The sequence below is a fragment of the Aulonocara sp. 'chitande type north' Nkhata Bay genome, linkage group LG14, assembly GCF_057382095.1.
Source record: "Aulonocara sp. 'chitande type north' Nkhata Bay isolate Kocher_YH1m ecotype deep benthic linkage group LG14, A_spYH_male_GT1.1, whole genome shotgun sequence".
Lineage (NCBI taxonomy): Eukaryota > Metazoa > Chordata > Actinopteri > Cichliformes > Cichlidae > Aulonocara > Aulonocara sp. 'chitande type north' Nkhata Bay.
The window spans coordinates 34208396-34222382 of record NC_141357.1 but is presented as its reverse complement, the minus strand read 5'-3'; the positions used below and the strand labels follow the sequence as shown (position 1 = coordinate 34222382).

General features: G+C 37.8%; 1 protein-coding gene across 2 annotated transcripts; it reads right to left on the bottom strand.

Annotated features, from left to right (window-relative positions):
- Window positions 1–204: 204 nt before the first annotated feature.
- st14a (ST14 transmembrane serine protease matriptase a) lies at window positions 205–13730 on the bottom strand. 2 transcript variants are annotated; one of them, XM_086262218.1, is made up of 19 exons: window positions 13260–13730; window positions 8801–8957; window positions 8049–8179; window positions 7888–7958; window positions 7619–7773; window positions 7419–7454; window positions 6738–6972; window positions 4775–4914; window positions 4569–4672; window positions 4324–4433; window positions 4104–4240; window positions 3919–4023; window positions 3683–3787; window positions 3476–3601; window positions 3228–3350; window positions 2896–3076; window positions 1899–2170; window positions 1451–1587; window positions 205–1054 (listed from the first exon to the last, which is right to left on the bottom strand). In XM_086262218.1, exons 1-19 carry the CDS (start codon window positions 13299–13301, stop codon window positions 896–898), a joined length of 2526 nt encoding a protein of 841 aa, XP_086118344.1. In that variant the 5' UTR covers window positions 13302–13730; the 3' UTR covers window positions 205–895. The 2 variants fall into 2 exon arrangements, with proteins under 2 accessions (XP_086118344.1, XP_086118345.1); XM_086262219.1 differs by lacking the exon at window positions 13260–13730 and adding an exon at window positions 11462–11580.
- Between the last annotated feature and the right edge of the window lie 257 nt (window positions 13731–13987).

Below are 13987 nucleotides of genomic sequence, written 5' to 3'. Positions count from 1 at the left end.
CATCCACTCTCGTTTGAAGATTAGAATGGAATAGAGCTTTATTGTCATTGTACATGTACAATAAAAGTATGGGTGCTCCACACCAACTGTGCCAGAGGGAAAAAAAAAAAAGAAAAGAAAAAAAAAAATCGGGCATGTATGTTGAGGGTCAAGCTCGATGCAATACATAAGCGTCCTGAAACAAAGAGTAGGTGAATGACTGTGCAGGAGATAAGAAATATTTTTATTTAAAAATATCTGCAATAAAACACACATTTACAAATATTTGGAAACAATTTAACTTTGCAGCTAGTACTAATATTGTGGAGAATTGAAGCGTGGTGACATGTTACAGCAGAAGAGAAAATTTAAACTAAACCTGTGTTTGACCATTTTGTGTTTAGAAAAGGGAAATGAGTTTTTTTTCCCAGAGATTTCAGCTGAACTTGTGAACTGATCCATAGGAGGTAAGCTGCAATGAGCTTGCTGCCTCAGAGCTTTTAATTCAGAAGTCAGGGAGGAAAAATATAAAAAAACAAAAACAAAAAACAAAACAAACAAAAACAGTGTTGGGAATTTCTTAAGATATAGAGTTACATGTATGAAATAGGTAACAATCACACTGGAATCTACTGTGCAGGAAATAACATTATTCTCCATTAAAACATGATAAAAATACACAAAAATAAAACATTTATTTACATTCAAAAATATTTCATCAAGCCCCAAATCACAGTGCACCTAAATTGTGTTGTAACTGCTCTTAAAGCATGTTCCTCACTGCAGCTACTATTGAGAGTAAAAGCCACTTCATGGATAATCAGAGTGTTTTGTTTTTTGTTTTTTTTTTAAACTGTGGCACTCCTCCTCAGTCCTCATTTATGTCCATGCCTTTGGCCTTATTTGACAATACAAACTAAACTCCTGTCTTTTCTTTGATCCAGCCACGGAATTTGGTAACTGTTGTATAGATGCCTGGTTTGTTTCTGCGAGCACAGCCATCACCCCAACTGACCACTCCAGCCAGGAACATACGATTGCCGGAAGGACAGGACAAAGGACCCCCAGAGTCTCCCTAAAGCAGAAAAATGCACAGGAACACAGGTAGACATGTTAGCATAGAGGCAATACATGGGGATGGTGTGGGGATATTATGAATATCCAATTATCCTCTTGACTTCTGCAGCGGGCCAAAAATGAAAATCAAAACAAACACATTAATTCTACTTTCTAAGGTGAAATTCCTCTGCTTACCCCATTGTATGAATGCATGTCACATTCTATTCATATACTATTCATCAATATATCCAAGACGACCTAAAACTGTACATGTTCTCTCATGACATTTACAGATTTAGTTCAATCAATTAATTCCTCCATCTACATCATGCCACTGTCTGCAGCACAAGCAGGGTTTTGTGTGTTTTTCCCCAAAAAAACAAGAAAGAAGAAAAAAAGAATATCAAAGTACCTGACAAGCATCAACTCCTCCACTTAGAACACCAGCACAAAACATCCGAGATGTGATCTGGCCCCCCATCAAATCGTCACACACAGCTTGGTTTATGATTCTGACTGGAGCCTTTTGGAGCACCACTGCAGCAGATCCTGAAACAAACACACACACACACACACACAAAGAGGAAGTCACATCACTGGGCATCTTTAAAAAGTTGAAAATGCTTGTATTACAAGTGGTGTTTATATAAAGACATATAGTAGTTTACATTGGCTGATTTACAAGGTGTGTACAAACCCAAAGAATAATTACTAAAACTAAATCTAAAACACAGAAAAACAAGAGAAATTATTTCATTTTATGCTGATTTAATGTGTAATGTTGAGCTCAAGTTCAGGCTTTTATATTTTTAGTTTTGGTGGCTACAAATATTTGTTAAAGTGACAAATCATTTACTCACCTCCTTCTCGTGTGGCACCCCACCCAGTGATCCACACATCCTGGCCAGGTGGAAACTCATGTTGCGCAGCTGGCAAGCAGATGGGTTTTATGTAGTCACTGTAGGTGACAGGACTGTCCAGCTCCATCAGGGCGATGTCACTGTCAAAGGTGTAGTGGTTGTAGTTAGGGTGAGGTATGACCTGCTTCAGATTCCTCTTTTGAACTGGACTTTCTAACATTTTCTGTGTATGAACGCCGAGGTAAATTTCCCAAGAGCCAGGCTGGGAGAGTCTGAGGAAGTAAGCAACAAAACAGATGAAGGATTTTATTCACGGTCTCAATTATTAATGAACTTATAATAATTAGCATATTATGTGGCACTATATATAATTCCCATTATATGGCATTTTTAAAATATACTTTAAGTCTGATTTCTCAGTGCTTGTTGAATATAATAAGATGCAAGTCTGGCTGTGATAACTGCTTGCAAAATGGCAAGGGCCAAATTATTTTTCACCACATTCAAGGATTTTGTTGCAATTTAAAAAACGTTCAATTTACATCTTTCAAGTGAAACTATTAAATTCATGATTTGCTTATTTTAGCTTTATTATTTAAATAATTTAAGCAGTACCTGAGGCTTTTCTTAGTTTTATTAAAGTGTATAACAGAGTTGTTGTTATACTGACTGCGTACCATACTCTACTCTATGTAAAGATATTTAAAGTCTTGAAAAAAGGATAAATTAACTGAAGTCACACAGAATTTGTAAACAACTTTGATTTTTCTAAAGTAGACTTAAAAATAATGTACTGAGGACAAATATTAAATCTGTTATACGCCAATGGTACTCATTTTCATTCATCTGGATTATAAGATCTTCTAAATATGTAAAATAGGAACAACAAGCAGAGACAAATAGCTCTCATTTTACACAGAGAGAATATAAGATCGTATTTTTCACAAAAATCAATGTACTGTGTCAAAGAGAGACAAAGAATAGGATAAGAAGTTACTTTAAAGAGTTTTCATCTTGCACACAATGGGCAGCAGTGACCAGCCATTTCGGACTGATGAGGGATGCGCCACAGACGTGACCGTATTTTTTGGCATGGAGGCTGACCTGCCAAGGAAACTCCCCTTGTTCTGCATTCTGACCACCTACAATACGTTGGCCCCTCCCACGTGTCCCACAGTCTGCAAAGTAAACAACAAATCAGTCAAAGGGCTGGTGCGCTGCAGCTTATTGTGAACTGGGTGGAGCTCCACACCTGTTTGGATAAGACAACCTAAACTGCACAGGTGAAGGATGAATGATTAATTTAAATGTGATTTTTTTGTGACATACTGCAGTTCTCCTCATCAGATCCATCACCACAGTCCGGCGTCCCGTCGCATTCTGGATTCACTTTACTGATGCATTTATTGTCTTTACATTTGTATGTAAAATCTGTGCAGCCTACAGTTAAACCTAAGGAGAGAAGAAAAGGAGAAAAATCAATCCAAAGCTAATTCAATCCATCTCTAGCCATTTCTCTCTCGCTCTCTCCCACCATCTATCTATATGTATAGCAAAGTTGGGCTTATCTGTTGTACCTCCTGTGGCTTTTGTACAGTCTTGTTCATCTGTTCCATCCCCACAGTCGTCCGTTCCATCACATTTCAGCTTCTCAGAAACACATTTGCCATTCTTACACGTTATTTGCCCAGATTCACACCCACCTAATACAAAAAGTAACAGGCATGTTTAAGCATTTCCAGTGCTGATATGAAACATATTCCATCAATGTTAGAAGGCCTTACAATCCATCTCATCTGTGTTGTCTCCACAGTCATTCACGCCATCACATTTCCAGAACATGGGCTTACAGAATCCATTTCTACAAGTAATATCAGTTGAATTGCAGCCTGAGAAGGGGGGATAATGAACATTAAACATTAAAATGATTCTCAGGATGTGACAAATCCTCTCATAAGAATAAAGAGAGCAATTAAAAAAAAAATGTGTAGTCTTAGCATCACGACTAAATGGTACTTACTGCATTGCACCTCATCACTCATGTCTCCACAATCATTCCAACCATCACATCTTAGTGCCGGCTTAATGCAGTTGTTATTTCTGCACTGGAACTTGTCTGGACAAGCTGTGAATGGCATGGTTAACATGAGAAACACTGTCCTAATGTTAAAGAATACTCATTATTTGAAAAACTAAATTGCTTACGATTTTGGATGTCAATGGCCTCATATTGTGCCAAAAAGCCCTGGTCCACACGAGACTCATCAGAATAAAACACCACAGTCATTTTGTTGGTGCTGCTGGTTTCTGTCACTGACCCATCAGGTTTTTCTCCACACCATCTGAAAAAAATGAAATGTACAAGCAATGACACACCTGCTTTGTTCTGGCATTCCCGTTTTTTTAAAGCACAACAAGGACTCACTTCTTTCCGTTGACCTCCACATAGTCTTTGTCACAGTTTGTGTTTTTCTTTCCCAGCTGGGACAAGAGTAACCTTTTGAATACGAGCTTCACTACCTTTCCAGTAGGGACCTTAATGACAATAAAAAAAGATTAAAACTACATCCCACAATGGGATGTGATCTTCAGGGGTGGTACAGAGCAGAAATATGCATGAAACATGTCATATTGTTGAGTAGTACGCCATTTAAGGGACTGACCACTCACCTCTATTAACCACTCACATGTAGTTTTAGGAGGGTAGTAATTTGGGTAGTTGGGAGAAGTAAAGTTGCCTTTTGAACCTATCAGCCTCTCACCACATGCTATAGCTGTTCAAAAAAAAGAAAAAAGAAAAGAAAAAGATGCATCAGCACAAATGTCAAACACTTAAGTTGTTCCTTAAAAAACTGCAGGTAAACTTTAACTCCTACCTCTATTTCCTGTTTGAACTTGTGAGACTTGTGCTCTAAAACCTGGGAAGGACTGGTCATGAGTGGCCATTGTCACCAACATTACATTGCCAGAAGACAGAAAGCTCAAACGTTTACTAGGTAAATATTTGCCACACAACCTGTAGAAAGCAAAGAGAAAACAATAACGCTCTGAACACACTGCTAACAGACTGATACACAAGGAAGATTTGGTCCTTTAAAAAGCACATATTTCACTCTTTCGTGACATGGATTCATCCCCTGCCTTCCTTCACGTGTGGTTAAATTACTTTTCACTATCGTTCAATGTTATGTATAAAACGCTTAAAAATCAGCTTCTTGGCAGAATTTCTTTTCACATAATAAGAAAATGTAACAGTGCATTACCTCTGAAAGTGACTCATTTTTCAGCAGAGGTTATATTTAGCTTCTCTACAGAAAAATGTTTACAGAAAAGTGTTTTGCTATTGCACTTATCTCATCAGGGCAGAAAAACCACTACCCACACACTCGTAAGTCCTTCCTGCGGAAAGCTTTGTTTTCTGATTACATGTAGTCTTGGTTATAACTAACAGTTACATTTACAGCTTCAGTCAAAGTGCTCAACAAATTCTGAACAAATTATTTGCAAGTGCTATTAATCTAAAATGAGGTTTAACCAACATAACCGCACCATTATGTACAGTTCGACGAGAGTTTCTTAATAAGTAACTCCTCCAAACTTAAAAGCAAAATATGCACCACTTAATATTGTACCATAAAAACTAAACATGTTTTCAGCAAACAGGGAACTGAGTGAAAAGTGTCTGCTGCTACAGATTGTGATAAAGGGGTTGCTTGATCTCACAACAGTGAACAGTAACCATATACTGTGTTCACTGCACATATGGAGAACAGGAAGGGCAGTTAGGAGATTTAATACCTAAGAAAAACAGCACATCAGTAATTTGTGAGTATTTTGTGTTTGAGACTGGAGACGTGCACCAGAAACAGGTACTGCAAAACCTGTTGCACTAAAGTTGTAACATCTAGCAGAAACGCAACCAACTTATACCGGCACTTGAAAAATCACCACAGGCTTTTGCATGAAGAGTGCATGACAAAAAAAGTCTGGCGAAGAGTCAAGTGAAAGTGGTGCTCAGGCTCATGGTCACAAACAGCCTGCAATTACTGCATCTTTTGCCAGTTTAACTCCGTTAGACAAGAGCAGCAAAAGACATTGGGAGATGACTAATGCCATAAAACACTACTTTCGAACTGGTTTCTGATGAGTGATGGACTCCGCCAGAGCCGACCTTTGTCACCGATTCTGTTCAGAATTTTATGGACAGAATTTCTAGGTGTAGCCAAGTGGCTTTTACTCGGGTGGTCTCAGAATCTCTGCTTTTCGCAGATGAGAGGTTTCTGTTGGCTTCATCTTTATTTCATTAAGTTTAATTTTGTTACCGTTACTTTTCAATTTTACTTAAAAAGATGATTATGTCATTTTCTATCATCTTTATAAATATTACTGTACATTTAGAATTTTTTCCTGAAGCTTAATTTGAAGAAACTCATGAATCGAATTGGAAACGAAATATCGGCCAGAAAAATAACAATTAGATAATTTCCTAGAATTTTTAAGCTGCACTCCAGAGTTTACTAGCAGATTGTTAGCAGTCAAAAAGTACCAAATTTACACTTTAGTAAAAGAAATGTCAATGCAAAAGCATCAGCAGGTACATGCTTTCATATTTTACTGTAATCCTTCAGTGAGATCAGTAGTATTTCACTGTTTTACAGAAAAAAAATGAGCTCAATGAAGCGCAATAAAAATAAAAACATGTAAAAAATTGGTGTGATGATCACGATGATAAATATTAACATAATAATAATAATAAAAATTATAATAATAATACCAGATGTAGCAATGTTTTTTTATCTGAAGGAATCTTGAAACTGATGTTTTAAAGGGCTAACTCACTCTTGCATAACCAGACTCTCGATGGGCACCAGGGAATCGTAGATTTTGATAAAATCATTCTCGCAGCTCTCTTCCAGTTCAAATGTTTCAAATACCAGCTTGACTACATAGCCGTGGTCAGCTCTCAGCTGCCACTGGATGAAGGTGTTAGGAGGATACGGACTGTTGGGAAAACCCGGTGACTCGATCTGTCCTACATAATCAACCTTGGCATGCTCTGCAAACTGCAGATTATCTGAAAGAGAAACATTAAGATTTAGAATTTAAGCTTGTGAATCACTGTCACACATTTTAAGACAGATATATTAATATTACTAAAAGTATGCAAATGAAATGTAGTTTCGTTAGTGGTCATGACCATTCTGCAGTAAGCTTTTTCCATTTTTTGATGTAAGTGAAACTGAATAAAAAAAATGGTTATTTATTAAAAAAAAAACAAAAAACATTTGGTATGGAAAAAAGAAGTAAACAAGCGCCCTTTTGGTTTCTACTCAACTCCATGGCAGAAAAATGTTCTACTCTAAAAAGAGACTAACAATAGTGAAGAAAGGTGTCGTCCCTGGTAACATGTTCTATAGTGTAAGGTATATGTGGTTTACTATTTTCGGTCTATGTAGAGGATTTGTTAGTAGCACTTCTACTGAAATGTTAAAAACAAAAAAACAAAACTTGAACACTTACCCTTAAAGGATCTTAAAAACATGCGATCATCCAGAGCTGTAAAGTTGAAAAAAAAAAAAAAAGAGAAGTAAAAAGACACAAGGTTAGGACTGACTGAAAAACAATCACAACCAGATAGAACGTGACAACTGACAACTGACAATATAACAAACAAAAGTGTATGTTTGATATAGAATGACAAGCAGTTGCTTTCACTGTACCTGAAGTGACCACATTTTCAAAAGTCAATTCACTGATAGACATGCGCATTTTTTTCACTAGCTTATCTACTGAAGTCATTTCGTTGTCGACTGCTCTTTCTTGCCCCACGGGGATGTTGAACTCAGACAGGTAGTAGGCAATGACGCTGCCCTCACTAAGAGCAATGACAGCAGGGTTAGAAACAACAAACACATGACCATTACACACACATATACATACATACATGGCAAGTGTGAAGGATTTATTCCTTCACACTTCATGAGCTTACCTGAAGGCCTGAACTGTAGACTCGCGGTAGTATTTTGACAATAGAGGACTTTTGGAATAGACGACTTTAAGCTGAAAAGAGATTGAAGCAAAATCATAAAAAATGAAATGAAATGAAAAATGAAAATAGTGTTGACACACAGAAGTTGGTGGCATTCTTACCTGTGAAATCACCTGCTTTGCTAAAGCCTTAAACTCTGGAGTGTTGGAGTTCTCATAGTCGTTGATAAATGCCTGGTTGGTGATCCGCATGGACCCGCTGTACATCCTCTTGACCCGCTGGTGTTTACGGACTATAGGATAACAAAAGACTCAATGTGAACCACGGCACAAGAAACATGCTTAGTATTCACTACTGCTTCTTCTCCTATGCCAAGTGTTACTGCTGTTACTTCTTGTGGCTTTCAAATGTTTCTTTCTCTCATTGAGATTTAACTATCCCTTCAGTAAACCCTCGATTCTAGCTCTTTTAAATAACGAGCTTTAAAACTGTCTAAACTTGTGTAGGTTTCCATGTGCAAACATACAAGCAGAATAAAAAGTTATTTTTGAACTTTTGAAAACCACGTATGCTTATATATTTTTACACATTTATAGAAATAAACTTGGGACTGCATTTGTTTCTTGAAGCTTGTCAGATTTCGGTGAAATTTGATGCAACAGATTGAAACTGTTAGAGAATTACAGATGGGTAGAGATGACTCATGCATGCCACAAATATAGGAATGATTTAGTTACTTAATCTTTAGCAATAAGCTTTCAACCTTGTGTTTTTTACTGTAAATTTAATTTTGTTTTTATGACATTTTTTCATTGTTTATCTGTAGCAGAGTGTGTACCATTTGTTCAACGCTGCAGGTTTTGAACAAAATGTACGTGCAGTACATTTGCCTATTAAACAGAGATGTACTTACAGTGGAAATGCCAGACTAGTATTCCAGCCATAAGAGCTACAAGAGCGGCCAAGATCACCACGCCAATCACAACCCCAATTTTCCCTGGGTGCTTTTTCTTCTCAAGCCTTTTGATGTCCGATGCTTGTAAGTGGAAATCATTATCCCAGTCTTTCTCCTTGATGAAAGACAGACAGTTGAACAGATGAGAGAAAGATCAACATGTAAAACTCAGGTGCATTAATATCAGCCAGCTCTAAATATTAATCAAAATTACAAAGGTTTAGACTTGTGCAGATAAAGGTGCAAAGGAGAGCAAAGCAAAGCATCTCACGCCCTCATGAAAATATGATCATAAAGATAAGCAACAGCAGCAGACAGCAAGCCAACACTTGCGTATTTAAGGAATGTCCCTGCTATTGGTGACCTACATGACTGTTCTCAGATACAAGAAGTGTGACACATTGAAGCTTGAAATGTTCTAATAGTTTTCTTTTGAAATAATTTTCCAACTGAAAGAGACATTAAAAAAATCTGTGAGCAAAAAATTGGCTCGTGAGCAACAGAAAAGAGAGATTCACTGTCTTGTGCTGTTAATGAATGAAACGAGAACTTCATGCCATGACTCATGCTCTGCTGTTACCTTTCAGAGGTGAGACTGGGGGGGAGGGAGTACAAAGGTTTCAGCATGTAAAATCCTGTCAAACCTGCTTGGCGGCAACTACTCACAAACAACATGTTTCTGTAAGTGCTTTGTGTAGCGTAACATTAATAAAAGAAATAAAAGACTACGACATGCTTTAGCCTTTTTTTTGCTTTATAAACCACTGGAAAGGCTTTCTTTCTGCCTGTTTAAACTTGAAGCTCATTATATAATTAAATAATATATTATTTTCCATTGATGAGGTCATGACTCAAGCATATAAATGTGCTGCTTTGGCAGAATAGTTATTTGTAAAGAGCAAGCTTTATATTTGTCACAATTAATCATAATGTTAAATGCTAACTGAAGAGTTTATGCAATCTATATCCACTTCATTGTTCTCATGTGCGGATTCATTGATCAAGTTGCAACGTAAAGGGTCTAGGTTAATAAAAGGAAGAATATATCTCATAGAGCCCCATCTACCTACTACTACTGTGGTTGCCTTTGCAACAAAGATATAGTACTAAGATCCATTCATATATGTAAAAACAGTGTATTTAAACTCTTCGTGAAGCTCAAAATGTAAGTCTTAGTGTTAGGTTAAACTGTTAGAGAAAATTTCTTTAAATGGCCCAACATCTAAAATGTCAGGTTTTAACAGAAAATTGCTAATTATACTTGAAGAACACATACAATCAGCCCCAGCCTCTCTATCAACAACCACGACATGCACGGTACAGCAAAGCAACGTAGAAGTCAAATACCATTCACACCTGCTCCACTGTGCAAAATCTTGACACTATAAGGGACTAGAGCTGGGCGATATAAGATTTTTTCATATCACGATATGTTTTTTTCATTTCAGGCGATAACGATATCTATCACGATATAAGCCAAATAACTATATTTGTAAGATTTAAATGTGCCGTTGCTCACAAGTAAAATGTGAAATAATCAGCAGCTTGTTTTTATTTAAATATTTATTTCCCATAATAAGTTCAACAGGGTAGATGTACTTAAGGAACATGAGACTTTTTCAGATAAATAAAGGCAAATATTGCAAACTACACAAAAGGCAGCCGCTAAAGCGTTTAAGTTTCAAAATAGGACAAACGAAACAGACGACTAAATTGTCAATTCCACTTAGAAACAAAATATTAATTCTAAAAATAAATCTTAGTTTGTTTTACAGAAGAACAGACAAAACTGACTAACTTTTGTCAATATCAAATAAACTGAGAACTAAAAGGAAATTCTCAATCTCTCCTTGTTGTATAGCTGAGCTTTTCAAACAGTTTTAACAGTTACTTTAGTCTGACAAAAGCCGAATGACGAATTAGCGCTTCCAGTCAGAGACTCAGGCTACGTCCACACGTACACGGGTGTTTTTGAAAACGGAGATTTTCCGTTTTCGTTTTAAAAAATAATCCCGTCCACACATAAAGGCAGAAATGAAGGAAAACGCTGCTATGAACATGCCAAAGCAGCAGGTGGCGCTAGATTCCTAACCGTGCAGAAATGTTGGCCAATCAGAAGTCTAGAAGCCTTGGTGGGAAAAAGTAAACAAAGCTGGGGCATAGAAGCAGAACCGAGTCGTATGTGTGGAGGGACAGTAACTGTGTGTATATGTAAGCATTTAAACACTGCAGAGAGTAGAATTAACAGTAACAGTATTGTAGAAATTCATTTCACCGAAACAATAACGTGGCGCACAGTGTGACGTCAAAAAATGCGCACACCTTTGACACTGCGTTTTCTCAGTTTTTCTAGTCCACACGTAAATGCAAAAACGGAGTTTTCAAAAATATCCACCCTGGCCGGAGTTTTTAAAAATCTTCGTTTTCAGTGACCAAAAACGCGTGTGGACGAAAGGTGCAAACGCATAGAAAAATCTGCATTTTCAAAAATACCCGGGTACCTGTGGACGTAGCGCACGCACCAGTTTATTGTATTTCCAGACTTGCTTTCGGCACAATTTACTACAAAATTTACTACTACCACTCTGTTTTTTGTCAGACTTGAAATAGCCGAAATACCTTCACACTACGGAACTTCTATGGCTCTTCCGTTTGACAATCTCTCCGGCATTGGAACCATCATCTGTTTTCTCTTCGGTCACGCTCGGTTGATTTTTCTAGTCGGCACACTCATTTCCTCCATTACCCGGGCGGTATGGTGGCTGGCTGCTTCCCAAACAAATACACATGTGCGGCTTGGCACTTGTGCTGTATGTAACAAGTCACGTGACGTGACGCTGCGGCTGTGATTGGTTCGGCTCTGCGCTACTTAATTTGGATTGGCTGTTTTTTTGTTTTGTTTTTTTAAGAGGACAAGAGCGGCGAGGTCTATCGCGATAGGTTAATTTTTCTATCGAGAAAAAGTTATATCGCGATACATATCGTTATCGTTCTATCGCCCAGCTCTATAAGGGACTAATCACACAATAACACGTTTTATTTATCGACACAATGTTACGACGTAGAGTATTCTTGGATAGATAATAATCTACAAAGGAGAATGACTAGAGTGAACAAGTTGAAACAAGGTGGAGGAATTCAGACAGCAACCTTGGGAGGGCCAGCTGCTCTGGGAACTGTGAAGGTTCCTGGATGTTTTTATGTCCAAACCCCTCAAAAATATATGCCGAAGTTACTTGATGAAAAGAAGGTTATCTAGAGTTTTGAGTACTTTTTGTCGACAGGTTCTGAAACAATAATTTCTGGCATTTTGCAGATTGGAAGATTCCATAGCTCATTTTGTTGAGTGTAATTAATGAGCTTTGGGAATGCAACCACATAAGCAGAATTATTAGAGTTTTCCATACATCCACCCATCCGCTTCCACTTATTTAATTCCTGGGTTGCAGGGGGGCTGGACCCTATCCCAGCAGCTGCCATAAGGCGAGAGGTGGGGTACGCCCTGAGAGACAGACACTGTCACATTCACCCCTACGGGCTATTTAGAATCACCAATTAACCTAACCCCGCAAAGTGCCATTCTTTGGATCACGGGAAGAAGCCGGAGTACCTGGAACAAACCCACACAGACCCAGTGAGAACATGCAAACTTCACACAGAAAGTCCCTGACCAGACGAACTCAGGATCTTCTTGCTGTTAGGGAGCAGTGCAAACCACCACCAGCTTTTATTAATTTCCTTGTAAAGGTTTGTTTTTGGCCATTATGATACGATATTATGATATACTGATTACATTTGTAAGATTTTAGAAGTATAGCACATGCATGTTACTATATTAGAATACAATTTACACAAATACTGAGTAACTTGTTATTGAGTCTCAATAAACAGATGCACAAATAACTGTGTGGCTATGTGGCACTGATTGTCTCAGTGTGTGCATTAATCGATGTCTAGATGCTCATTAAATACTCTTTAGCTATTAATTACTAATTTTGGTGATTTAAAAAGGTGAAAAGCTGAATAGGGAGTGTGGGTTGCTCAATCAACTGCTCTCGTCTGTACATGAAACTGAAAACTGTTTCTGAGTATTGAAGTTCTTTTCCACTCACTAAATTGTTTGTCTGTAGGCAAACCAGTTTTTGCTGAGTGAGTCAGTCAAGATAGCACAGCTTAATACACTGACATCAAGTAAGTGTGTGTGTGTGTGTGTGTGTGTGTGTGTGTGTGTAACACAAACACAAGTAGCCTTATACTTTAAGTCCGAAAAATTTGCTGAGTGGAGATGTTTCTACCCACACGTCTTTCACTGTATTTCTACGGCAATTTGGTTGACTTCGTCTATGCGTGAGTATCAGGAAATAAGTAAAAACAATGTGAAGCCCCATCACTGAACAAAAAGAAGCAAGTGACTTACCGACGCTGGGGTGTATCGCGGCCCACTGCTTAAGTGATCCATCTTGGGGTCACTAATCAAATGGAAAACGACTTCAAACGTCTGAATTTCTCCTCCTCCTCTTCGCCCTACCACTCCTTCTAAAAGCCAATTTCCGAGGTGAACCTGCAGGCCTTGTTTTTTTTTCTTTTTCTTTGTTTTTAAATGTGTTAATTCGACAAATAAAAACAAAAAACAAAAGAAAAATGTGTTTTTGTCCTTAAAAAAAGGCTCCTCTCAGTCGAGGGGTTCGCAAATGTCTCCCTGACGAGAACGCGTCCCCTACCTTCGTGACAACAGGTGACTACCAGACCAAACAACCTAGGGAAAAAAAACTTTTTCCGGCAGCTTCAGGTTTCTGTCTCCACCCCACACACCTGTAACGACTTCCTGTTTACTTGACACGGGCGAAACATATGAAATAAAATAATGGGAAATCTATTAGATTAGATATAGATAGCGCGAGAACTGTCTTTTCTTTAATGGTGGCTGTTTTAGGTTTCACTGTAAAGGAGAGGATACACCTGTTTACGAGGTGGGGCTAGAGTTCAGGTATTCATTCAGGTGAACTGCGCTTCCAGTTCTTGGAAAAACGCTTTATTGTGATCTTATATTTGGGATTTCTACAAATATCAGCATAATTAAAGTAGGACAATGATTTAATTGTGTGATTTTTATAATTATGTTAAAGCTTCACTTATAGTTAGTAT

Bases quoted from the DNA above. Each gene is read 5' to 3' on its own strand.
- st14a (XM_086262218.1), bottom strand. From the start codon at position 13,301: ATGGATCACTTAAGCAGTGGGCCGCGATACACCCCAGCGTCG. The intron at 7,959-8,048 runs GTAAGAATGCCA...ATCTCTTTTCAG, and splicing joins CAAAGCAGGTGATTTCACAG to CTTAAAGTCGTCTATTCCAA. The intron at 4,915-6,737 runs GTGAGTTAGCCC...TGCTTTCTACAG, and splicing joins GAGAGTCTGGTTATGCAAGA to GTTGTGTGGCAAATATTTAC.